Below are 25,411 nucleotides of genomic sequence, written 5' to 3'. Positions count from 1 at the left end.
TGTTGTGTACCGTAGAGTAGATTCCGACTTACAGTTACCCTATAGGACAGAGTAGTATGGCCCCATAAGGTTTTATAGGCTATAATCTTAACTGAAGCAGATCACCAGGTCTTGTCTCCTGCAGAAACTGCCGGCCTTTTGGTTAGCAGCCCAGAGCTTAACCACTGCTCCACCACGGTTCCTTAAGTGAACATTTAGGAAGACAGTGAGGTGACCTGAACTTAAGGAAACAGAAAGGCTAAAGGTTTAGTGCGGACCCCCTAGGGCCTTACTGGCTCTATGGCGTTGAACAAATTACTTCACCTACGTCAGTCTGTATTTTCTCATCTTTCACACTGGCATTATAGCAGCTACCTCTTAGATCCGTCGCGATTAAATGAATGAAATGGATAAACGGCCCCCGCGCAGCGGGACCCCGGGCTCCGTAGGCGGCGATAAGCAGCGTTCTTATCATTTGCCGGCGCCACGTGGTCCGGGCCCTGCACAGGTAAACCAGGGCGGGGCGGCGGCTCCGCGGAGGTCTCCCCCAGCCGCCAGGGGCCGCTGTGACATGGCTCGGGTCTGGCGAGCGGCCGCTCTAGCCTCGTCCGGCGAAGTCTCTGCCCTTACCTACAGCAGGAGCCCGCGCCGCGGTGTCTGCACTCGCTTGCCCTCCGCTGCGTCCTACCGCTAGCCGTTGCCCTCTTGCCGCCCACCATGGCCCTGCTGCACTCCAGCCGCATCCTCCCCGGGGTCGCCGCCGCCTTCCAACCAGGCCTCGCCGCCGCGACTTCTGCCAGAGCCAGGTAAGCCGGGAAGGATGCGGAGACTGAGCCAGGACGACGGGCCTGGCCCACCGCGCTGCGGTGGACCCAGGACATTCGCCTCCACGCACGACCGTGCACACACACACACACACACACACACAGCTCCCCTGGCCCTCCCTCGGCTTTCCTGCGCTGGGGGCTGAGAATAGAGCGGCCGTGCCTTGCAGTGACCCCCGGGTCCCACACCCCTCCTTTCCCTCCCCCAGGGCCGCCGGCCAGCCTGTGCCAAGGCATTCCCCTGGGGAAGGAAGCGTGACCCTCTGCGGCATCCGGACTCCCATGGGGCAGGGGCAGCGCGAGACCCGGACCCGGGCCGCGGAGCTCGCGGGATGAGGCAACGCGAGGGCGGACCACGCGGGCTGAGGCGCCAGGGCTGCCTCGCGCCCATTGGCTGCGGCGCCGGGGCTCGCTTGCCCTTGACCGGCGCCGTAGGGGGCGGAGGGGCGCGGCCTCGGTAGAGCCCGCGACGGGGCGCTGGGAAGGGGACCGACTACCGCGAGTGGTCACTGGGGAGGGTAGCGCGCAGGAGGAGGTTACCGGGGCGCCGGCGTCAGGGCCAGGCTTTTCTCCCTGCATCCCATGACCTTGGCGCGGCATCCTGCTGTCTGTGTTGTCGCCTGAGTCTCCAGTGGCCTCCGGGCCATTTGACCTTTGGTGGAAAGGGCTTTAAGCATTTAGGAGGTCTGGATGTAGGGAAATCGCATTCTTCCTCCCTATTCCGAAGTTAATTTTGCTCTTTCGTTCAGTAAATACTGCGTAATCCCAGTGTCTCAGAACCAGGCACTGGACCAGATACTGACAACAGTGGTGAACAAGACTGAGGGAGGGACAGGTGTCACTCAAAATTACACGTGTGATTTCAAACTGTGGTGTTGCTGAGGAAAAGTAAGGAACATAAAAATTAGCTGGTAATTTCCTTTTTCTAGTGGCTAAGAACTTGGCAGCTAGCTAAAGGTTGGCAGTTCGAATCCACCATCCGCTCCTTGAAAATCCTATGGGGCAGTTCTGCTCTGCCCTGTGGGCTTGCTAGGAGTTGGAATCTACTGGATGGCAACGGTTTTAGTAGAAACCTGTTGGTGCAGCGGTCCATTAGGCTGGTAATCGAAAGGTCAGGGTTTGGAACTGCCCACCAGCCGCTCCATGGGAGAAAGATGTGGCATTCTGCTTCTGTAAAGATTACAGCCTTGGAAACCCTATGGGTCAGTTGTATTCTGCCCTACAGGATCGCTACAAATAGGAATGCACTTAGCCACGGGTTTGGTTTGGTTTTGGCTTAGGCTTAGTAGAGACCTGAGCCAGGAAATTAATCCACCCAATAAGCCGATTTAGGGCAGTGTTCTTAAGAAAATTAAGTAGTATCTAATGAGGAGTCCCCAGGTGGTGCTAACGGTTGAGCGTTAACCCAAAGGGTGGCAGTTCAGAGCCTCAGATGACAGGCCTGGCAGTCTGCTTCTGAAGGATCACAGCCTTGAAAACCCTATGGAGCAGTTCTCCTCCGCACACGTGGGGTCGCCATGAGTCGGGATCGACTCATGGGCAACAACAATGAGTCTCCAAGCCACCCCAACCAGAAATTAACTACAAGGAGCAAAGTCTTGGCCTCTTGTATCTGCCTTGGCCTCACATTTGAATGTATGCATGATACCTTTAACCCAGCAGAACAATCTGTCCTTTCCAGAATGCCTCACTCTTGGCAGTACTGTCTTCCACAGGCCTTCACACTCCCTTCTCTGCCTGATTTGGTCCTTCCTTGGCTTAGTATCAAGGTGTGCTCTTTAAGCCTGCCTGCTTAGTGGACCAGAATTAGGGAGGGCCCTGGAGGCACAGTGGTTAAGCATTTGGCTGCTAACCAAAAGATCAGCAGTTTGAATCTACCAGCCGCTGCTTGGAAACCCTCTGTCCTGTAGGGTAGCCATGAGTAGGAGTTGACTCCATGGCAGTGGGTTTGTTTTTTGTTGTTGTTAGTTTACCATGTGTAAAGCAAATTTGGAGAAAAGACAGAGTTGTCTAAAATTTGTGGGAAAGAGAAAGTCTTGTTTCACTGTCCTAGTAATCTTAAAATAAACCCTTTATGGATTTGCCTGGGTGGCCTAAGCTTGATTTTAAACTGCTTGGTGCAAATCCCTGTGGGTGTGACCTTTTAGTCATTCTTTCAGTTTGAGAGCCTGACTCATTTTTTGTTTCTTGTCCATTAGAATGTAAGCTCCATGCAGAGACTTTACCCACTTTGTTCATTGTTATGTTTCTCTTAGAACAGTGCTTGGCATATCTTCCAAAATGAATCTTTGTATTTTAAACCCTGACTTTTTAAAATAATGCAACAGAAGCAAATATGTCACTTTGATATTGTATCTTAAAATCTAGACAAGTAGGAGAATCCCAGTGGTGCTAAATGTGTGTGAAAAATAGTCTTAAAATATTTGAGCACCTGCTGTAGAAGAAGTGCTGTCGTTGTTGTTAGGGGCTGTCAAGTCAGTTCCAACCCATAGTGACCCTAGGTACAACAGAAGGAAAACTGTGCGGTCCTGTGCCATCCTCACGGTCGTGCTACTCAGGTTTAAACAATGATGCACGATTGATAGAACAGGTCAGGAGTGTGAACAGGTCAGATGACAGTGAAGTGAAGACCTTTTCTCCAGCCACTGGGGAAGTGATCTTTGCTGAGAGCCAAATGGTAAAAGTGGAAAACATTTAAAATAAACTCAAGCCTTTAAAGTTTTTTTTTAAATAGCTCATTCTAATACAATAAAACCTTGGTAATTGGTATTCTGAAGAACTGAGGATTTATCCTATGGAGTATTTAATTTTCATACATGGGTCATTTAAATAGAACTCTTTGTAAGTCTGAGTGCATTTATTAAACAGAAAGCACTGAACGTGGAAGCTTTTTTTTGATCTGTGCTATAAAAGCATAGACGCATGTGACCAGACCTAATCACAGGTCAATGAAGAAAAGAAAATGTCTGTGCTGATATATTTTGATTTGTAATTACCTGTTTTTAATTATTTTGTTCTGATTTAACTTTTAGTGAAGTAAGTGAGGAAATATCATGAAACCATTTGGAAAGACCGTGTGCAGTACCAAAACCCAAACCAAACCCACTGCTGTCGAGTCAATTCCGACTCATAATGACCCTGTAGGACAGAGTAGAGCTGCCTCATAGAGTTTCCAAGGCTGTAAATCTTTATGGAAACAGACTGCCACATCTTTCTCCCACAGAGCAGCTGGTAGATTCGAACCACTGACCTTTCGGTTTGCAGCCGAGCACTTTAACCACTGCACCACCAGGGCTCCTTACAATGTGTAGTAGTGGGTACAATAATAATAGTTAGAAGGTCAAAACTGTAGTATTGTCTCTGCTGTCTATAGCTCTGTGACCTTGGACAGGTAAATCAACCTCTCTTATTTTAAAGTAAGTGGGAAAGCATTATAGAAACTAGAAAGCACTAAGCCGATCGCTCGTCTCTTAGTTTGTCCTACGATGGTGACTTGGCATGATGCTGGAAGCTATGCCACCAGTATTTCAAATACCAGCAGGGTCACCAATGGTGGACAAGACAGGTTTCAGCAGAGCTTCCTGTCTAAGACAGACTAGGAAGAAGGACCTGGTGATCTACTTCTAAAAATAGAATTTGCCAGCAAACAAGGGATGTCATTGCTGATGTCAGACGGATCCTGGCTGAAAGCAGAGACTACCTGTGTTTTATCGACTCTGCAAAGGCATTCGACTGTGTGGATCATAACAAATGATGGATAACTTTGCGAAGAATGGGAATTCCAGACCACTTAATCATGCTCATATAGAACCTGTATATAGACCAAGAGGCCGTTGTTCAAATAGAACAAGGAGATACCGAGTGGTTTAAAATCAGGACAGGTGTGCATCAGGGTTGTATCATTTCACCGTACCTATTCAATCTGTATGCTGAGCAAATAATCTGAGAAACTGGGCTTTATGAAGAAGAACGGGGCATCAGGATTGGAGGAAGACTCATTAAACTTGCAATATGCAGATGACAACCTTGCTTGCTGAAAGTGAAGAGGACTTGAAGCACTTCCTGATGAAAATCAAAGACTACAGCCTTCAGCATGGATTACGCCTCAACAATAAGGAAAACAAAAATCCCCATAACTGGGCCAGTAAGCAACATGACAAACGGAGAAAATATTGACGGTGTCAAGTGTTTCATTTTACTTGGGTCCACAATCATCACACGTGAAAGCAATAGTCAAGAAAGCAAACAACATATTGCATTGGGCAAATTTGTTGCAAGAGACCTCGTTAAAATGTTAAAAAGCAAAGTTATTACTTTGAGGAGTAAGGTGAGCTTGACCCAAGGCATGATATTTTCAGTCAAAGGCTGGCCTGTGATAAGAAAGACCAAAGAAAAATTGAGGACTTCGAATTACGGTGTTGGCAAAGAATATTAAATGTACCATGGACTGCCAGAAGAATGAACAGATTTGTCTGGGAAGAAGTATAGCTAGAATGCTGCTTAGAAGTGAGGTTGGCGAGATTTCATCTCATGTACTTTGTACATGTCTGAAAGGACCAGTCCCTGGAGAAGGACATCATCCTTGGTAAAGTGGAGGGTCACCAAAAAAGAGGAAGACCCTCAATGAGATGGATTGACACAGTAGCTGCAATGATGGGCTCAAACATAGCAATGATTGTGAGGGTGGCACAGGACCAGGTGGTGTTCGGTGTTCGTTCTGTTGTACATTGGGTTGCTGTGAGTCAGAACCAAATCGAGGGCACCAAACAACAACAAAGCACTAGATAGGCTTAAGCTTGGGTACATTGCAAAACATTTGGATTAAAAATGCTTATCTGAGTCCTTTGTGCTTTTGGTTCACTAGTCAATATTGCTTAATGGCTGAGGCTTTGAGCTTATGTCCAAAGTGCATTGATAAGAATAATTTCGTAAGCCACGGGTTATCAGCATCAATTTTGTCCCTAGACACTCTTGTTTTCATCTAGTACTATCTCTTTAAAAACATCAGAGTTCTTACAATGTATATTTAAGTTTTTTACTCTTCTAAGGAATGGAATAATGAAAAGCGTAGAGGACATTGAACACAGTTACTAATTGTCATATATTGAATTTTGTCCCCAGAAATAGCTGTCAACTTAGTTGGGCCATGAGTCCCAGTATTGTGTGATTGTCCACCATTTTATGTGATTTTCCTGTATGTTGTAAATCCTATCACTATGATGTAATAAGATGGATTAGCACCAGTTATATTGATGAGGTCTACAAGATTAGGTAGTGTCTTAAGCCAATCTCTTTTGAGATATAAAAGAGAGAAGTGAGCAGAGAGACAAGGGGGACCTCATACAACCAAGAAAGCAGTGCCAGGAGCAGAGCACATCCCTTGGACCTGAGGTTTCTGCGCTGAGATGCGCCCAGACCAAGGGAAGGCTGATGCATCACAAGGACCTTCCTTCAGAGCCAACAGAGAGAAAACCTTCCCTTGGAGCCAGTGCCCTGAATTCGGACTTCTGGCCTACTGGAGTGTAAGAGAATAAACTTCTCTTTGTTAAAGCCATCCACTTGTGGTATTTCTGTTATAACAGCACTAGATGACTAAGACACTAAGAGTGATCAAGTATCCCTACTCCTATTATTTCCACCACCTGTCTGTCAGTTTGTGGTACTGTTGTGGCTTGCATGTCGCTGTGATGCTGCAAACTGTGCTACCGTTATTTCACATACCAGCAGGGTCACGCATGGTGGACAGGTTTCAGTGGAGCTTCCAGACTGTTGATCTCCTTCTGAAAACCAGCCAATGAAAATGTTATGGAGCACAACAGAACATTGCTTGATACAGTACAGGACAGCTTTCCTTCCGTGATACATAAGGTCGCCACGAGTCGGCAACTAATAGCAGCACTCCTATATTTAGATCGTGTAAAAGTCAATATTTTGAAATTGCTCTTAGAATTATTTTTAAGAGATAACCTATTTCCTCCCTCAGATTCGTACCAGAACACCAGGGCTGTGGCTTCTGAGAGAATTTCTATTTCAGAAAAAATTTTTAAAGGACTTGACAAATAAGTGCTTTTCACAGAACTAAAGAATGTAGCCTTCTGACCTTGTCCTTAAAAAAAAATTTTTTTTTGTATTCAGAACAAGTCATTTATCTCTGTCATCGTTGATTGAAAGCCTGAAAGACGGAACCTGAGAAGTTTTCTCTTTTATAATCTAATATGTCCTTGATATTCATAGTAGTCCTCTCAGTTATCAGTTAACGACAGTGATACAGACAGGTGGCTGTGTGTTTTCAAATTGTGGATAGGAAATAATGAAAGCTTTTCTTAGGTCCAGTTCAGAAGTTGCTTTGGGGTGTCTGTGTTTCTTACTATTGCTTAGATGCTAGAAACAACCAAGTAGCCCAGAACAATGAAAAAGAATGGGAGGGATTTTGAGTCCTGGTACTAGATAGAACTAGTGTGGGAGAAGGGTGACAATGTCTACAAGATTCTAGAAAAAACTAATCACTGCAAAGCAGAAAAGACACGCTTTTATTTGTAAGTCTTGTGACCGTATGTTCCTTGAATAATATTAAGATAAAATGCTTTTTTCATTTGTATTTTTAAATAAGTCAGTAAATAAGTGTAACAAATTTTTCAGTTTTAATTTATAATATAGTATATAAAAAAATTTTTTTTTTATATATATTGATACTTATAACTCACATAAGTAAGAGATGCTTGGAATCCACAGTAAGTTTTAAGAGTTTGAAGCGTTTAGAAGCAAGGATGGCAAGCCTTTGTCTCGCTTTCTTTGGACATGTTATTAGGAGGGACCAATCCAATGAGTTGGAATCGACTCCACGGCAACGGGTTTGGTTTTTTTGTTTTAATCCCTGGAGAAGACAATCACGCTTGGTAAAGTAGAGGGTCAGCAAAAAAGAGGAAGACCCTCAAGGAAATGGATTGACAAAGTGGCTGCAACAATGGGCTCAAACATACCTACTACTGTGAGGATGGCACAGGACTGAGGAGTGTTTCATTCTGTCTTACAGAGGGTTGTTGTGAGTCTGAACTGACTAGGTGGCACCTAACAATGACAACAAAGGGATCCACAGACCAAAAAGTTTGAGAACTGCTGCTTCGGAACAACAGTACTCTTTTTTCCTTGAAAAACAAAAGCACACACATAGTTGTATTCCTCTGTCACTACTGACCCTAGTATAGTCTCAAAAAAAACCAAAGCCCATTGCCATTGAGTCGATTCTGATTGGTAGTGACCCTATAGGGCAGAGTAAGGTTTCCAGGGAGCAGCTGGTGGACTTGAACTGCTGGCCTTTTGGTTAGCAACCTAGGTCTTTAACCACTGTACCACCAGGGCTCCATTATAGTCTCATCACTCATTAATTATAACCTTTAACCAAAGTAACTTTTATTTCACAGAGAAAACTGGGTGAGGGTGGGGTATGCTGCTGTACTTCTCCAGCAAGGAAACCCTGTTGGCGTAGTGGTTAATTGCTAGGGCTGCTAACCAAAGGGTTGGCAGTTCGAATCCGCCAGGTGCTCCTTGGAAACTCTATGGGGCAGTTCTACTCTGTCCTATGGGTCGCTATGAGTCGGAATCGACTCAATGGCACTGGGTTTGGTTTTTTTGGTTTTGGGCTCAGGCAGGTGACCACCACCACCCCCCCCGCATGGAGGTCCTCCAAGACTGTTAAAGGATATTAGTTAAGATAGCAATATGACTCATACAAATATAAAATAATGAATACTGTCAAGCATTTTAACTCATTAATTAATGAAAGAACTAGTACAATGTTAGAATCAGTTGATTCTCAATTCCTAAAAACCTGATTTTTAATTCCTAAATACCTTGCAACTCTGTCTCTTCCTTTCCACCTCTCCTGCCACTACCCTGGTCCAGGCCCACATCCCTTTTTCTGGGTAACAAACCAGCTTCTTCAGTGATCTTCGGCACCTCCCCTTGCCACTCTGCGTTCAGTACCCCACCCAGCGACCAGATGGGCTCTCAGAAATGCGAGTTCATTTATATTACCCCAACCCCGCACCTGATCACCACTGTTGTTGCTGTTAGTTGCCATTGAGTAGATTCCAACCCCACGTGATCACTACAACCTCCCCCCACCGCCACCCCTGCCCAGAAAAACAAAGAGTTTGATGATTCTCCATGTTTCACTACATCCAGAGTAGATCTCAGGAAGCTGTATGTTTTAACAAGCATTCTGTTGATGCTCTAACAAGCCCAAGCCCCTTGGGGCATCAAATAGTACTGTTACCTTAACCCTTGCTTACTTCTCTGCTCTTGTCTTCTCACTGCCAAATTACTTGTATTTTGCCTGGGGCATTCAGGTCAGGTTTGCTGCTCTAAGTCTGTACAGGTATCCTGCCCTGCCCTGTTGCTTCTCATAGCATTTGTGTTGAATTATTGGCCTTCTTCGCTCTTCTGCAAGCTGCTTAGAAATCTTACACACTGTTGTATTGGTGCCATTGCTATGCATGTGTGGTAAAATCTCTGACCATGAGAATCTAGCCAATTTGACTGATACCTTGTGTTTCTCATTTCAGCTCCTGGTGGGCCCATGTGGAGATGGGGCCCCCAGATCCCATCCTGGGAGTCACAGAAGCTTTTAAGAGAGATACCAACAGCAAAAAGATGAACCTGGGAGTTGGGGCCTACCGGGACGACAATGGAAAGCCCTATGTGCTCCCTAGTGTTCGGAAGGTAAGCTTGCCATCCATCTGCTGCTTAATTGGATGAGTAAACCGAAGGGAGCCGTTGTGGGTGGCAGGAAGGGTGCTGCCTGGGGAGTCAGGAGACCTGTGTTCTAATAACAGTGCTGGCTCTAGCTGCATTAATCACTCAGGATCTGGGGCTGTAGTTTCCTCAGCTGTAGAAGTGAGGGGTTGGAACGACACGGTCTTTTCCCAGATTGACCCATCTGTGGCTTTGTGATAATCTGTAAAAATAGGCTTAGCATCATGTTTAATCCTGAAGGTGCACAAGAAGGACCACGGTGTTAAACATTGTCCGCTGTGGTAGAATGGCCCCTTGTGGCTGAAAGTTACTGTTGTTCTCCATTTCTCTCATTTTGATTGTTGTTGTTGTGTGCTGTTGGGTCAGTTCCAACTCATAGTGACTCTGCATTTTGATTCCTTAATAAAATCTTTGTGCATAACATGCTCGTACCCTTTCTACCTTGTACAATAATTTTTCACTTTTTCCTCTTCATTTTTGTTAGCTATGTTTATATTTGTAATCTTTCTATTGTATTATCATATGACTTTAAATAATGTAACTAATCTCCTTAGAATAGTTTTGCTATGTATTTTTCTTCCATCTGCATCTCCTCTGATGAAATATGAATGCGCTGCTTGGTCACTTCCAAAAGTGGGGGTGGTGACATATTGTTACTCCATACAGCAGAGCTAGACACAATGAGTGGAAGTTACAGAAGCAGACTTTGGGGTATGAGTAAAGAACTCCAATAATCCAAGCTGTGTGCAGCGGAGCAAGCTGGCTCAGGCACTCATGAGCCACTGGAGTCTTAGAGCATCAGCTGAGTGACCCACAGAGGGAAGAGATTTCTGAGAAGTATTAGCTATTATTGCAAGGCAGTGTCAGCTACTGTTGCAAACTGAAACACCACCAAGCACTTTTGTACACTACCTCATTGAATTAACTCTTTCTCAGTCATATGAGGTATAATTAGTTTTCCGTTTAACAGTTGAGGAAACTAGACTCAGATGAAATAACCTGCCCAAGGTCACGCAGCTAGTAAGGGCAGCCAGGTCTCTAACTTCAAAGCGTGAAGATATGTGGCTGTTACTCTTAACTCTTTGAAGCTCTGCCCACTACCTTGAAATGCTTCTCTTTTATGGATTTAACTTGGTTTTATTGTCTTACATCTACTTTAAGTGTTGCTCGTGAAACGTTGTTCTGGTCCATTCTAACAACGCCATTTCCTATTGAATGGTAACAGAGATGCTGTATATTCATCCATTTTAAATTAACTTTTAAAAACAGCTATGAAATGTGATTAAAGATGAATGGTATTTCTGTTCTGCAGTATAAAATACCAAATTTTCTACTTACCCTTTTTCTTGGACAGTAACTTCAAATAAAAAAAAAATGCTTTGATATGAATGAACCTTGAAAACATTATGCAGAGTGAAATAAGTCAGTCATGAAAGGGCAAATATAGTGTAGTCCCACTTGTATGTAATATCTAGAATAAGCAAATATATAAACACCAAAGTTCATTAGTGGTTACCAGGGGTGGGAGGGAGTGGAGAAGGGAGAGTCATTGCTTCCTGGTCACTGAGTGTTAATGGTGATGGAATAATTTGGAAACAGATAATGGGGGTGGTTGTACAACATGATGAAAGTAACTGATGTCACTGAATTGTGTATGTCAAAAATGTTGAATGGGCAAATCTTTTGTTTTATATATCTATGTATATATATTTTATCATAATAAAACAGTTAATAAACAGCAGGTTTCCAGACAGACAGAAGGAAAAAAAAAAAAGCTTTACTTTTAGTATTTAAGTTACAAAGCATTAAATGTTAATCATGATAATTCCAGGTAAGGAGAAGGAACTAATGGATGCATTTTCTCTTGTCTAGGCAGAGGCCCAGATTGCTGCAAAAAATCTGGACAAGGAATACCTGCCCATTGGGGGCCTGGCTGAATTTTGTAAGGCATCTGCAGAACTGGCCCTGGGCGAGAATAGCGAGGTGCTGAAGAGTGGCCGGGTAAGCCGGACAGACTCTGGCATCATGCAGGGTCTGTTTTTAACATCTGCAAATTTAACCAAATATGAAAAGATTGCTCACTTTATATACAATGATTGTGTGCAAGCAAACGCACGATTGCCAATATATCTCCTTTAGATAGTAAATTGGAAATAATTAAAAGACAATATAATACAAGTTCTAAAAATGTAGTGGCAACCCTGAAAATGCAGTAGTAATTTGACTCGTAGATACATGTGGCACTACTTTTACCATTAGCCTGTGTGTGCTGATATTTTTTTCCAGGGAAATGTGTTTTAGAAATGCCTAATGTTGCCTAGTGTAGGCCTATAATTCTCCCCACCCCCCATCGTAAGCTTCCAGTGTAGTCAGAGGAAGTAGTCAGGGAACAAGCCACAGGTGGACTGGTAGAGCCGGGGCCAGTCGGGCACTTCTGTGCCACCCTTACAGCCAGTTAGGACATGGAAAGAGAAAAGACCACACTCCCTCCCTACTCTGTCAGAGGTTAAGACATCACTGTGGCCCTGAGGGGACGCACAACCGTCTCATAGTTTGTCTCCTCTTCGCAGTTCTTTGGAGTGCCCTCTTACTGTGGGAGAAAGATGGCCCTAAACGTTACTGGACTTAAGCTTTTCCAAGAGATTGCTATATGCGCCCACAGAGTAGGTCAATTTCTCCTGTCAGAACTTAGAGTCGAAGACTAGGATTATACAGGCGAGACATAGGACGTGGCCAGGCCATGGAAAGGCTGGCTGACATGTGGGCTCATGTGCATCGTGGTTTGCTTTCTATTGAAAAAATTTTGTTTTTTTAATGGATACACTTACATGTGTAAGTATTTTTCTAAGTCTGGAAAAATAAAACATAAAAAGTAGCAAAACTAAGCCAACCCTCTCCCCTGCAAGAATAAATACAGCTCATTCACAGGACTGGTCTAAGTCCACTTGTGGTTTCACTAACTCAGAGAAAAGCATACAGCTCCACCCCAGGGTGATGTAATTACCCTAAGTCATGGACGGAGCATGATTTGGTCAATTTCCATACAGCCACCTACTAACCTCTCATGGAGACTTGTGTATTTTTAATTCAGACTTTGATTTAGCAGAAGTCTGTCAGTCTAGCCACTTGTATCCTAAGGATGAGACCATCCGATCTTAAAATAGCATCAGCTTATCCTTTATAAATTGCTGTGCCTTTGTGACTCGTTAGTATTACCAGATCTGCAGTTTGTAGGATTAGGTTTTGGTTTCCATCGTGCCAGGGTTTGCAGAGACAAATGTATGTGTTTTGTTTAGTTGGATTTTCCCCCGTTTACACTGCCACTCCCATCCAAAAGATGTTTTATGGAAAATAAAAAGCCTTCTACTTCTACGGTGCCATTAAAAAAAAACTTTTTTTTTTTTTTTTTTTAAACCTACTGTGGTTTCTTACTCATCCCCTAAAGTTGCCTGAATTATCTCAGGCATCTTCCTTTTGCTTGAAAGGTTAATATTTTCAGATTATGAAAACTAGTAGAGGGGGATCTCTTAGACAGCCTTCAAAATGTCACAGTGATATCCTAATATACTTGTTGACTTGCTTTTCAAGAAACTTTGGTGTTCAGTTTTGTATGGTCAGAATAATGTTTAATGCAGTGACTGTTCTTAGTGTCTTTATTTCTTTGAATAAATCACTGCTTTTTCATATTGAGAAGGAATTTTTGTGTCCTCTCCATATGACATTGGGGTGATACTGGTAACAGGCAATAAAAAATTAGCTTCTGTACCAGCACAGGTGTTGGAAACCAGAGAGAGCTATTCTGGGAACAGGCGAGGAGACTCAGTCTGTCCCTTAGCAAATGGGGGAGTGAAAAAATAGTATTGTTCTCTCCATTTCCAGATATTCATTTGGAAGGTTGTTTTCTGCTTCTGAAGTACGAAGTGTACTGACTGCATAGAGTAGTGCCACTTTGTGGGCTTGATCTCAGTTTTGTCGATAAGTTGTAACGTTGTATGGAGCGTTGCACCTCACTGATTGAGGGTATCTTTCCTTCAGTATGTCACTGTGCAGACTATTTCTGGAACCGGGGCGTTAAGGATTGGAGCCAATTTTCTGGTGAGTCTGGAATCTCCTTCGGGAAAGAGCTGTAAGTTGAGAATGATAGGGTTTCCTATTGCATGTGTATTTGACTTTTGATGCAGGAAGTAGATTTCCCCTTTCCACAAAGTTGGGAGATTTTTTACTCTCGGATCAATGGAGTCAGGAAAAATGAAAGTACTTTGAAGAAATTGCGTGGAAGATATAATCATAATACCTGTAATTTATTGAACACTTACTAGTCCTAGGAGTTTTTGTATTTTAACTCATTTAATTCTCATAATCCTGTGAGGGAGGTACAGTTAGCCCCACGTCACAGGAGAAGAAGGTGAAGCCCAGAGAGGTCCTTAGCTACACAATCAGTATAATTTCAGAGCCTGGAATCCAGCCCAGGCAGCCTGAGTCAATACTGTGTCTCAGCCATAGATAGAAGCTGGATTCTAGTAAAGAAAAATGTCCTCTCGGTAAAAAATACCAACTTTTTTATTTGCTTCTCCTTTCTTCATTTTCCCATCCCCTTTCATCCTGTCTTTTAGCAAAGATTCTTTAAGTTCAGCCGAGATGTCTTTCTGCCCAAACCATCCTGGGGAAATCACACACCCATCTTCAGGGATGCTGGCCTGCAGCTACATGGTTATCGATACTATGACCCCAAGACTTGTGGGTTTGACTTCACAGGCGCTATAGAAGACATTTCAGTAAGTATGACTTTCTGGGCGGGAATGGTGGTGGAACGAGAAATAAACTTGCTTGTGGAGATTTGATGTCATCCAGCTGGGTCTAAATATCTGACTTAAAATACTGGGAATGAGCTAGTTCCCAGACTCTGGGCTACTTTTTTTCTTTATCAAATGATACCGACCCTATGGCATTTCAGGTAAATATTGTCTTTTAAACCTGGTGACCGATCTATTGGTTGTTTTTCCCCTTAGAAAATACCAGAGCAAAGTGTTATTCTTCTGCATGCCTGTGCTCACAATCCCACAGGAGTTGACCCTCATCCTGAGCAGTGGAAGGAGATAGCAGCAGTGGTGAAGGTAGGAGGATGCACTGGCTGGTGACAGTCTGTGTTTAGTAACTGGACTTAGATGCTTAACTTGGCAAAGACTTAACCATGAGACTCCGTTAACCTTGAGCCTGTGTGAAATTTCCACACGTGGGGTAAACTGCCAAGAGAGGGTTCCTCACTTGCATAATTAGCAGTTCTGTAATTGATGATGCATGAACGGTTTGAAAATAAGTTTTTGTTCCTCAGCCTAGGTGTAGGTAATTCTATATAAAGCTTGTCACTGCCTAGCCTGCACAGGTGACATCCACTGGCCCCAGTATATCTGCTGCTTGTGCCAGCATTTGCCCCAGTCAGTGGTTAGTGGTAGCTCCTTCTGTCTGCTTTTACATGTCCCCTCCTTTCCTTGTCACTGTCCTCAGCATTGCCATTTTCATTCATACAGCATAGTCAGCATGCCAGAGAAGGCACTAATCAAAATCCCTAAGGAGGAAAATATTATTCCTGTTCTATCTTCTCATATTCACTCCTTTTTTCATTTTCTGTCAAATCTAAGCTGCAAACGGAGGGTGAGAAAAGAAAACAACATTCAGAGAGCGCTTTCAAGCTGAGATGGTTCTAATGAAGCCACCCCATGAGACCTGGCTATAAGTCTGCCAGGATTACATTAGCCCCAGAAGAGGCTAATGCTGAGTGTTAAAGCATCCTGGTCCTGCGTTTGAGGTCCTGGTGGTGCAGTGGTTAAAACACTTGGCTGCTAACCAAAAGGTCAATAGTTTGAACCCACCAGCAGCTGCATAGGAGAAAGATATGGCAGTCGGCTTGCATAAAGATTCACAGCCTTAGAAACCCTGTGGGGCAATTCTACTTTGTCCTGTAGGGTTACTATGAGTTAGAATCAGTGGCAGTGGGTTTGGTTTTCGTCCTGTGTTTACTAGACCAAAATAATTACCCAGATCATTATGGGCTTAGAAGAACTTCCTGTTTGACTAAATAGCATTTCTGGGCGGATCGAGCTTAAGATTTTGTTTTCTTAGTATCTTCTCAAGGGACCATATCTACCAAAGTAAAGAAATGTATGTAATTATCCTAACACTGGGAGCCCTGGTGGCACAGTAATTAAGGATTGGCGGCCAACCAAAAAAGGTCAGCAGTTCAAGTCCACCAACCATTCCTTAGAAACCCTATGGGGCAGTTCTACTCTGTCCTATAGGGTTGCTATGAGTCCGAATTGACTCAATGGCCACAGATTTGGTTTGTTGTTTTTTTGCTTTTTAATCCTAATTCTGTCAAAATTAAAGCATCTCCCAAACCTACACTAGGAGAGAAAACTGTGTTGACTGGCTCTGTGAGGCAGGCATGGTCCCAATAAGCACAAGTAATCATCTGGGGCATTTTCAGAGGGGCTGCTTCAAGTTTTGGCCTTCTCTTTCCTTCCCAGAAAAAGAACCTTTTTGCCTTCTTTGACATGGCCTACCAAGGCTTTGCCAGCGGAGATGGTAACAGGGATGCCTGGGCTGTGCGCCACTTCATCGAACAGGGCATTGATGTTTGTCTCTGCCAGTCATATGCCAAGAACATGGGCTTATATGGTAAGCTAATGGACCCAGTATGATGCGTGTTCAGATGAGTTTGAAAAAGAGCTGAGAGAGGATACCGCAAAGGAGTAGAGTTTGATGGAAGAGGGTGTGTGTGTGTCTGTCCCTGTCCATACCTCCTTATCTAGAGAGGGAAGACAGATGTAGATCGGATTTTACTGACCTTTTTAGCCAGATCTTCTTTAGTTCCTGAGTTCCTCCAGGAAGGAAAACTGATTCCTGCATCTGCAAACAAAAAGTAACTGGTCCATGACCACATCTACCATGGCCTCCACCAGACTGAGTCCAGTACAACTAGATGGTACCCAGCTACCACCACTGACTGCTTTGATAGGGATCACAATAGAGGGTCCTGGACAGAGCTGGAGAAAAATGTAGAACAAAACTCTTAACTCAAAAAGAAAGACCAGTACTTGCTGGCCTGACAGAGACTGGAGAAACCCTGAGAGTATGGCCCCCGGACACCCTTTCAGCTCAGTAACTAAGTGATTCCTGAGGTTCACCCTTCAGCCAAAGATTGGATAGGCCCATAAAACAAATGAGACTAAAGGGCATACCAGCCCACTGGCAAGGACTAGAAAGCAGGAGGGGACAGAAAAGCTGGTAATAGGGAACCCAAGGGTGAGAAGGGAGAGTGTTAACATGTCATGGGGTTGTTAACCAGTGTCATAAAACAATATGTGTACTAACTGATGAGAAACCAGTTTGTTCTGTAAACCTTATCTAAAGTACAGTAAAAAAAGTAACTGGTCCATGAGCCAAAAGAGACCTTTTTGCATACTCTCGAAGTATTCAGACTTTTGGTTGCACCCAGATTCACCATTCTGGTTATTAAAAAATGTTATTTATACCTAAGAGTTATTTTTGTGAGGCTTCTCATGAAAACAGATAATACATGAAAAGTTTAATCATGATTTACTCTGGCACGTTAGACAATAGGACTAGAAGACATGATCCATTTTGTCTTTTCAGGTGAACGTGTGGGGGCCTTCACTATGGTCTGCGTAGATGCTGATACAGCCAAAAGGGTGGAATCACAGCTGAAAATCTTGATCCGTCCCATGTATTCCAACCCTCCTCTCAATGGGGCACGGATTGCCTCGGCCATTCTGACCACCCCGGATTTGCGGAAACAATGGTAAAGACACATGGCCACTCCCCATTGTCTACCTGTTCCCACCACTGATCCTTCGAGGTGGTTTTATAATTGGCCTCTGATAGCATATAGTACATGCAGCCCCTAGGTTATGAACGAGACCTGTTCCTAAGTCTGTCTTTAAGTCAAATTTATAGGTAAGATGAGACCAGGTACATATGGTTCTTATTTAGTGTCAGCTGGTCAAATGTTTGTCTTAGTACATAGTATATATTTTACCTTTCTATGCATATAAAACACTTAAACACTTCCAAACTTCAAAGTGCTTTTGTGAGCATCACAAAGTAGTGCATGCGTTCATTATTACAAACCATTATATGTGTTTTACTCAAATTTTTAATATAATAGGCTTTATGGCAGTCTGTTCTTGAGTATGAATTGTCCGTAAGCCGGATGGACGTTCATAACCCAGGGACTGACTGTACTTTACAGCTTCCATACATAGAAGGGGGAGGAAAGGACAGAAAGAGTGTACATTTTGTCAGGACTTTCAGACAAATAAGTTAGTTATTCCTTGTAAGAGATAGGCATAATTCAGAAATGGTAGTTCCTTTTATTCCAGTATCTCCATGTTAAGTAAAACCTGGCTTCCTCTGAATTCAAGTTCACATTGAAGTATGTTATATAGGAAAACTTTCTCAAAAACATCACATTTTTGTTTTTTATTAATTATACCATCTGAATCTCTTGATGCCTATTCCCTAAATTAGTGTTACTCAATCTTTTTGACCACAATCCACATAATATATTTTACATCGTGACCCTGAATACACATACCTGCGTGTGCAGGTATATATAGCTAAAACAATCTTGTTGTCCTCAAATATTTTCTAAGTGCCAGTTGTACCCCATGAATTTATGTCCAGCGGAGTAATAACATACTATTTAGAAAACTTTCCTCCAGATCAGGGATTGAGAAACTATTCATATCCAGCCTGCCCCCGATTCTTGTACATAAAGGTTTATTAGAACAGAGTCACGACATTTGATTACAGTTGTCTGGCAGCTTTCATGCTACAACGGCAGAGTTCAGTAGTTGAAACAAAGATCATATGCCCCATAAAGCCAAATATTTACTGTTTGGTCCTTTACAAAAAGTTTGCTAACCCCTGCTCTAGATAATGCAGAGTTCATAAAAACCAAGAAGCGTATGGAACATGGGATTTGTTATACATGAGGTTATCCTGTGTAGTTAGTTAGAGGGGTTAGAGCTCCGAACAGAGTCTTAGGTAGACAAGCTAAATCTGCCGTCTCTAAGAAACTTCATAGCTCACCCGGTTATCATGTTACAACTTGTTTTTCTACCTTATATTAATCCTATAAAAGTTGAAGGAAATAGTAAGAATCTGGTTCATTGGTTCTTTTTAGTACAGTAGATTTGTGCTAGGCTTACCAAAAGATCGACTGCCTTTTAAATTATAAATTTATTTTTCCCATTATAGAATTAATGTGTATATACATTTCAGAAGGTGTGAGAGAGGGAAAAAATTAGCCGTATCTCTAGCCGCTGTAACCCAGCTTTGTATTCTTTGCCAGTTATTATCCATGGTTATATTACATGCCGTTCTATATGTATATGGAAGGTTGGTTTTATTTTTGTCACTTAGAATTATATTAAGCTTTTTTCTACGTTTTTTTTTCATTATTTAGAATATACACAGCAAAGCATAAACCAATTCAACTGTTTCCACATGTACAATTCAGTGACATTGATTACATCCTTCAAGTTGTGCAAGCATTCTCACCCCCCTTTTTTGAGTTGTTCCTCCCCCAGTTAACGTAAACGCACTGCCCCCTAAGTTTTCTATCTCATCTTTCTAGTTACTGTTGTCAGTTCGATCCCACATAGATCTTAAAAGAGCATAATGTTCGAGGCAGACATTTTTTAATAAGACTTATGGAATATTTTTAGTTTAAGTTTTAAAGATTATACCAGGGCAGTAGTTTCAGGGGTTCATCCAGCCCCCATGGTTCACGTAATATTTTGAATGTTTTTTTAATGTTTCTTTATTCCCTGATAGTTATAAAGGGTTGTTTTCTTGTTTGTTTTTTTTAATGTGTGCACTTGCATACACATCTGAGAGTCTCTAGTGTACAAAATACTGTGGTAGATGACTAGAATGATGTGTCTGGAAGTGTGTGGTGTGCACTGTGTAGAGTGTGTTGAGAGAGCCCCAAGTGGTGGTCGAGGCAAAGATGTGGGATGTGAAAAGGAATGGAGGAAGCAACAAAGCTGGGAAGGCGGGAGTAGGTCATGAAGTACCTTGATTGATATTGTAAGAAGTGAGAACTTTATTCTGCCAGAACAAGGAACATGGAGGGGTTTTGCTAAGATAGTGCTGGATCTAGCCATGGGTCATACACTCAGTGCCTCTAAGACCCAGGCCTCAAAGTGAATGGTGCTGGCTGGTTGGGGAGAGCCAACAAGGGTTTCCAGTAGAGCTGTTGGAGTGGAATGGAAAGGGTCAATTCTGAGGAAGAGGGAGATTGTGTTCAGAATCAGGCAAGCCTTGTGTATGTAGTCAGAGGACTGCTTTCTCCAGCCTCTAGACAGAATTGATCCTCTCTTCTTGGGCTCTCTCAGCACAGCACTGCAACTCTTACCAGCACTTGAATTGTCCTGCCTTGTTCTGTGGTTGGTTGTTCACATGCCTGACTCCCAGACTCACTTGTGAGCTAAAAGCAAGGCCCATGTCATAGTCTTGCCTCTCCTCAGCACTGAGCACATAGCTTGGCACATTGTAGAGTCACGGTGCCTTGTCTTTATTGTGAAAGCAGGAATGTTTATTCTGATTCCCATCACTGTTAAAAACAAGGTCATATTTTTTTGTTTAACCTACAGCTTTTGCCTCCTGCATGAAGGGTGGAGAGTCTTGTTGTTGTTAATTGCTGTTGAGTCAATTCTGACTCATAGAGACCCCAAGTATGCAGGGTAGAACTGCTGCATAGGGTTTTCTTGGCTGTGATCTTAACAGAAGCACATCACCAGGACTTTTCTTCTGTGATATCACTGGGTGGGTTCAAACCGCCAACCTTTAGGTTAAGCAGTCAAGCACAAACTGTGCCACCTGGGGACCTTTTTTGCAGGGCCTTATAGTCTTCCTAAATTTTAGAGTGATTCATTCGTTCTTAACAGCCCAATTATGTTAATTGTTTTTGTTGCCTGATCAAATTAGTGTTCCGATATAAAATAGGATGCAACTAAATAGCTGTCTTCCCTGAAGCCATTGTCAACATGTGGCTCAGTCAAGGACTGAGAATTGAGGCATCTTAGTGGAGTACTTAGAAACCCTGGTGGAGTAGTGGTTAAGTGGTATGGCTGCTAACCAAAGGGTCGGCAGTTCGAATTCACCAGGCACTATTTGGAAACTCTGTGGGGCAGTTCTGCTCTGTCCTATAGGGTCACTATGAGTCGGAATCAACTCAACGGCACTGCGTAGGTACCAGGTAGTGGAACCCCAGTGGTGCAGTGGTTAAGCACTTGGCTGCTAACCAAAAGGTGAGTGATTTGAACCCACCAGCCACTCCACAGGAGAAAGATGTGGCAGTCTGCTTCCATAAAAATTACAGCCCCGGAAACCCTATGGGGCAGTTCTACTCCATCCTATAGGGTCTTTATGAGTCTGAATCCACTGAACAGCAATGGCAGGGGCAGTACTCGTGGGAGATAAACTGCTGTGAGCTCTGGCATGTCCAGTAGTGCTTGGCCGGCACTGAGCTAAGCCAGCCACATCTCGGGGTTTTCTTACAGGTTGCAAGAAGTTAAAGGCATGGCAGACCGCATCATTAGCATGCGGACTCAGTTGGTCTCCAACCTCAAGAAGGAGGGCTCCTCCCACAATTGGCAACACATCACTGATCAGATCGGCATGTTTTGTTTCACCGGTCTCAAGCCTGAACAGGTGAGTAGACTCCGATTTCTCCACAGCCGACCAATTGAGCCATCCTTGCCAACCTATTCAGGATTAGGTAAAGGTAGTAGGTAGCATTCGTTTTGTTTTGTTTTTTTATTAGCTGTTTACCTGTCTGTATCTTTCATAAGATCACACGGCTCGTGTTGTATTAGAATAATAGCCTGGTCAAGCAGGGGCCTGATCATTGCTGTTCACAGGTGAATGCCGGTTTTATTTTTCTGTTGTCATTAGGTGCCATCCAGTCAGTTCAGACTCATAGTGGCCCTGTGTACAACAGAACAAAACACTTGCCTGGCCCTGTGCCATCCTCACAATTGTTACTGTGTTTAAGCCCTTATTTTTCTATAAATGCTAGATGTAAGATTTTTTTTTTTTCACCTAATCACATCTTAGAATTCATCTACCTACTTTAAAACGTGGATTCGTAGTGGCGCAGTGATTAAGCACTTGGCTACTAACAAAAAGCTTCGGCAGTTCGAACACACGAGCCACTCCACAGGAGACAGATGTGGCAATCTGCTTCCATAAATAAAGATTTACAGCCTTGGAAACCTCGTGGGGCAGACGTCCCCTGTCCTATGTGGTCACTGTAAGTCTGAATTGACAACACTAGTGGGCTGGGTTTGGTTTCACTTTAAAAACAGCCGCCGCTTCTGTCACTGTGAGCTAGCACACCGAATTCTGAGAATGCAGTTTAAGTGAGGAAACAATTGCTGTTGTCTTTCTGTTTTAACAAGTGGGCTCTTGTGCCATGCCAGAGCTGGGGAGCCCCCTGACCCAGGAAGGTGTGCCCAAGCTCTCTTCTGTCTGCAGGTGGAGCGGCTGATCAAGGAGTTCTCCATCTACATGACGAAGGACGGCCGCATCTCTGTGGCAGGGGTCACCTCCAGCAACGTGGGGTACCTTGCCCAGGCCATTCACGAGGTCTCCAAGTAACTTCTCTGGTGAGAAGGAACAGAGACAACCTGTCTGTCTTCAGCCTCTGCTGCTGTGAGATTCATAGGAAAATGAGGGAGGGCGGATGGTGGCGAGCAGATCCTTTCTTTCAACCACAGTGCTGAGCACTCAGCCATTGAATGTGTTTTCGCAGAAAAGAACATGTAGCAAAATGGGGCGGAGGCAGCCGCGGCTGGTGTCTGGAACTTTGTGGCTCCAAAACCAAACTCTTCCCCCATCCTTTTATCTCCAGCTTTTCCAAAAGAGTTTACATGTTACAAGAGTTACAAAGAGGTCAGAGCCAAAAATCTGTCAGTCATGCCATTGCAATATCTCAGAAGCTTTAACCGCAGCATCTTGTGTGCCGAGGGTTCCTCTGTTCATCCAGCATGAGAAATAGCACTTACTGGAGGCGTTGTGAGAAGACTTAGTTCTGACGTTGACAGTCGGCCTCACGTTTGTTTTTCCCAACGACAGACCGTGGTATAGAAGACATGTTTGATGAAAACCGTTGAATCCACTGCCACTGCGGCAAGGCAAATAAATATGCCCTCTCCTGTCTTATTTAAGAAAAAAAAAGAAGTCTCCCCTTTTTAATGTTCGCAGGCATTTTAATGCTCCTCTCTTATTTATCCTGAATCATGGCTGTTCTTCTCCTTAGGCACAAAGACCTGTCACTAGCCTAGATTCTCATCCCCTTCTGCTGCTCTATTGGCCCATCCACCCCCTGCTGTCAGGATTTACTTATTTCAAGTATGAAGAATATAATTTAATGCACATGTCGTACCCTTACCTGGAGAAGAGATAACTGCACTTTCATTTCGGCATCCTCTTCAGTCATTGTTGAATTATCCCCTGCCTCTGTCCATTTGGACGGCCCACCTTGGTTGAATCTGGTTGTGCAGTCCTCTTCTCACAGTGTGAGCCAGGCAGTGCAGGTCAGGACCAGCAGAGGGGACGTTCTGGGCTTTGCTTTTCACCTGTGTGTGCTGGCAGTCAGGCTCAGGCTTCACCCTTTGGAAAGATAACCACCATCTGCTCTAATCATGTAGATTTATTGCAGCCTGGTTTCTCTGTTACAATAAAATCACTGTAGACCCAACCATTGTCTGCTGTCTTTTTTTCTTCTAATGAGAGGAATGGGGTAGGAGTGGCTATGTATCCCAGGAGTTAAGCTCTGCTAACCATAAGCCAATAGATGTGTTGGCTATTCCAAATACAGACTGAAGACACATCTCTTCTTCATGAGCCATTTGGCTTATTCATCCAAAGAAGCTGAGAATATGGGTATAAATCCCTTGGACTCTGGGGGACAAGTGGAGTACCACGAAGGATCCTGTGGGTATCAGGGAGGCCCAGTAGGTAAAGTAAATAAAGAGTGAATGAAGTAAAAGCGTGACGTGAACTGGATGTAAGATGACCTTTGGTGACCAACCCTCCTCTTCAATATTGAGGAGTAGTAGGGAAAAGGGGGGCGCCCAGGATTGCAGGTCTTAAAATTTTCAAGAAAAATGGAAATCCCAGTTTTTATGGAAGGTCCATTGATGTCTAAAGGTTGACAACTAATTAAATTTTTTAAAAAATGATTTGCAAGCAACATTGCAGAAAGTTGTGCCCTCTGTGTCTGTGGACATTTAGCATTGGCACCTGCTTGGTGTCAGTCCTGTCTGTGGTCATTCTGTCCCCTTGTGCTCAGTACTAGTTACCACTCAAGATTTGACAGCTACTGGCCTGGTGGGCAGTGGAGCAGGAGTCAGACCCAGAGGCCATCCAGAGTGTTTTCATGTATTTATTTTTCATTATTTTAAAATAATCATCTGATGATACCATTATTGGGATCAGGTGTGGCTTTGTTTCTAATGTTGGCTTTTATTGGTTGGTTGGTGACTTTCAGTTTTTTTTTGTAGATGATAATATGTAAGACATTTGCCAATTCCAACATTTTTTACATGTACAATTCAGTGGCAACAGTTATATTAATCATGTCCTGCAACCATCACCAGCGTCCATGGCCACATTTTCCATCACCATAAACAGATAACCCAATGTTTGCTGAACAGTGACTACTCCCCCTTACCCTTCCCTCCAGCGCCTGATCCATAGAGTGTGTTTGTTTCCTAATCCGTAGTGTTCGATGGCCATTGGAAAAGGAAAGCAGGCTCTGCATGTCCTTGATGATCCTCACCCCTTGAGGGACATAGTGTTTGGGGGTTGGGGGAGTGTTGCTCCTGACTCTGCTTCATCTGTTGTTCCTGTTGCTAATGGACACATGCAGGTGGTAAAAGAGTGAACAGACTGGTTCACTAGATGTCTTCGGAAAATGATCTTAAAAGGGGAAAAATAAACGTTAGCTGTTCCCTAAAGTGACTACATAGCTTATGAGACAGTCTCCCTGTTTCTAGCAAAAAATGGTTGAAAGTATGCTGCCAAGCTCTCAACTAACTGGAAATGGAACTTGACCACACTGCTGGCCTCCCTGTTTTTAAACGCATGTATTGCCCGCTCACCCTGGACTGAATCCCATTCCTCACCGAATACAGTCACATGGTGTGTGAGCCCTGTTTTTCTCAGGAGCTCAAGCTGTTTGCCTATAAGTGTCCTTGTCTCTAAGTCTGGCTCTAAGATATTACCTTTCTCTTTTAACCTGACGGAGATGGGGAGTTTACCTGCACCAAAGAAAGTCATGCCTTTGTTTCATTATAATTTAAGGTAAAATAGTCCCCAAATCTGGAGAGTAATCACCTGGAGAGCTTATTTAAAATATTGGCCTCACCTCTAGCATTCTGATTCAGTATGTCTGGGATAAGGCTTGGGAACCTATTTTTAAAAATAAAAGATTTCTGGGTGACTCAGATACAGCTGGCCCCATGGACCAGCCGACTGGGCAGTATTAGACTAACCTGTTTCAGGCTTATATCTAAACAAACCAGAGTCCAGCTCACTCAACCAGCTTGAAAATTTTGTTTTTAGCTTTTTTCATTGCTACTGGACTACAGAATTTTTTTTAACAGGAATTATTGGTTTATGTCCAATGATAAATGAAAGACCAATTTTTTCTTTTTCAAACTGATATAAAAGTATTAAGAATAGTACAGTTTTCTCAATGATAATTGTGCTTGTTTTAGAAAATAAAATATAAAAGTCTCCAATACCTACCACCTGGAGAT

At 43.4% G+C, this 25,411-nt stretch overlaps 1 protein-coding gene across 1 annotated transcript; it reads left to right on the top strand.

Annotated features, from left to right (window-relative positions):
• The first annotated feature begins 597 nt into the window (after positions 1-597).
• Positions 598-23,340, top strand: GOT2 (glutamic-oxaloacetic transaminase 2). Its single transcript, XM_049864602.1, has 10 exons — positions 598-785; positions 9,368-9,524; positions 11,430-11,558; positions 13,593-13,652; positions 14,171-14,332; positions 14,567-14,671; positions 16,082-16,232; positions 17,211-17,376; positions 21,146-21,296; positions 22,122-23,340. The coding sequence occupies exons 1-10, from the start codon at positions 697-699 to the stop codon at positions 22,242-22,244; spliced, it is 1,293 nt and encodes a 430-aa protein (XP_049720559.1). The 5' UTR covers positions 598-696; the 3' UTR covers positions 22,245-23,340.
• Positions 23,341-25,411: the final 2,071 nt, after the last annotated feature.

Source organism: Elephas maximus, chromosome 21 (assembly GCF_024166365.1).
Source record: "Elephas maximus indicus isolate mEleMax1 chromosome 21, mEleMax1 primary haplotype, whole genome shotgun sequence".
Classification (NCBI taxonomy): Eukaryota; Metazoa; Chordata; class Mammalia; order Proboscidea; family Elephantidae; genus Elephas; species Elephas maximus.
The sequence above is the reverse complement of the archived record's forward strand: the minus strand, read 5'-3'. Positions and strand labels throughout refer to the sequence as shown.

Coding starts and splice junctions, on each gene's coding strand:
- GOT2 (XM_049864602.1), top strand. CDS start 697: ATGGCCCTGCTGCACTCCAGCCGCATCCTCCCCGGGGTCGCCGCCGCC. Junction 9,525..11,429: donor TGCTCCCTAGTGTTCGGAAG/GTAAGCTTGCCA, acceptor TCTCTTGTCTAG/GCAGAGGCCCAGATTGCTGC. Junction 13,653..14,170: donor GGATTGGAGCCAATTTTCTG/GTGAGTCTGGAA, acceptor CCTGTCTTTTAG/CAAAGATTCTTTAAGTTCAG.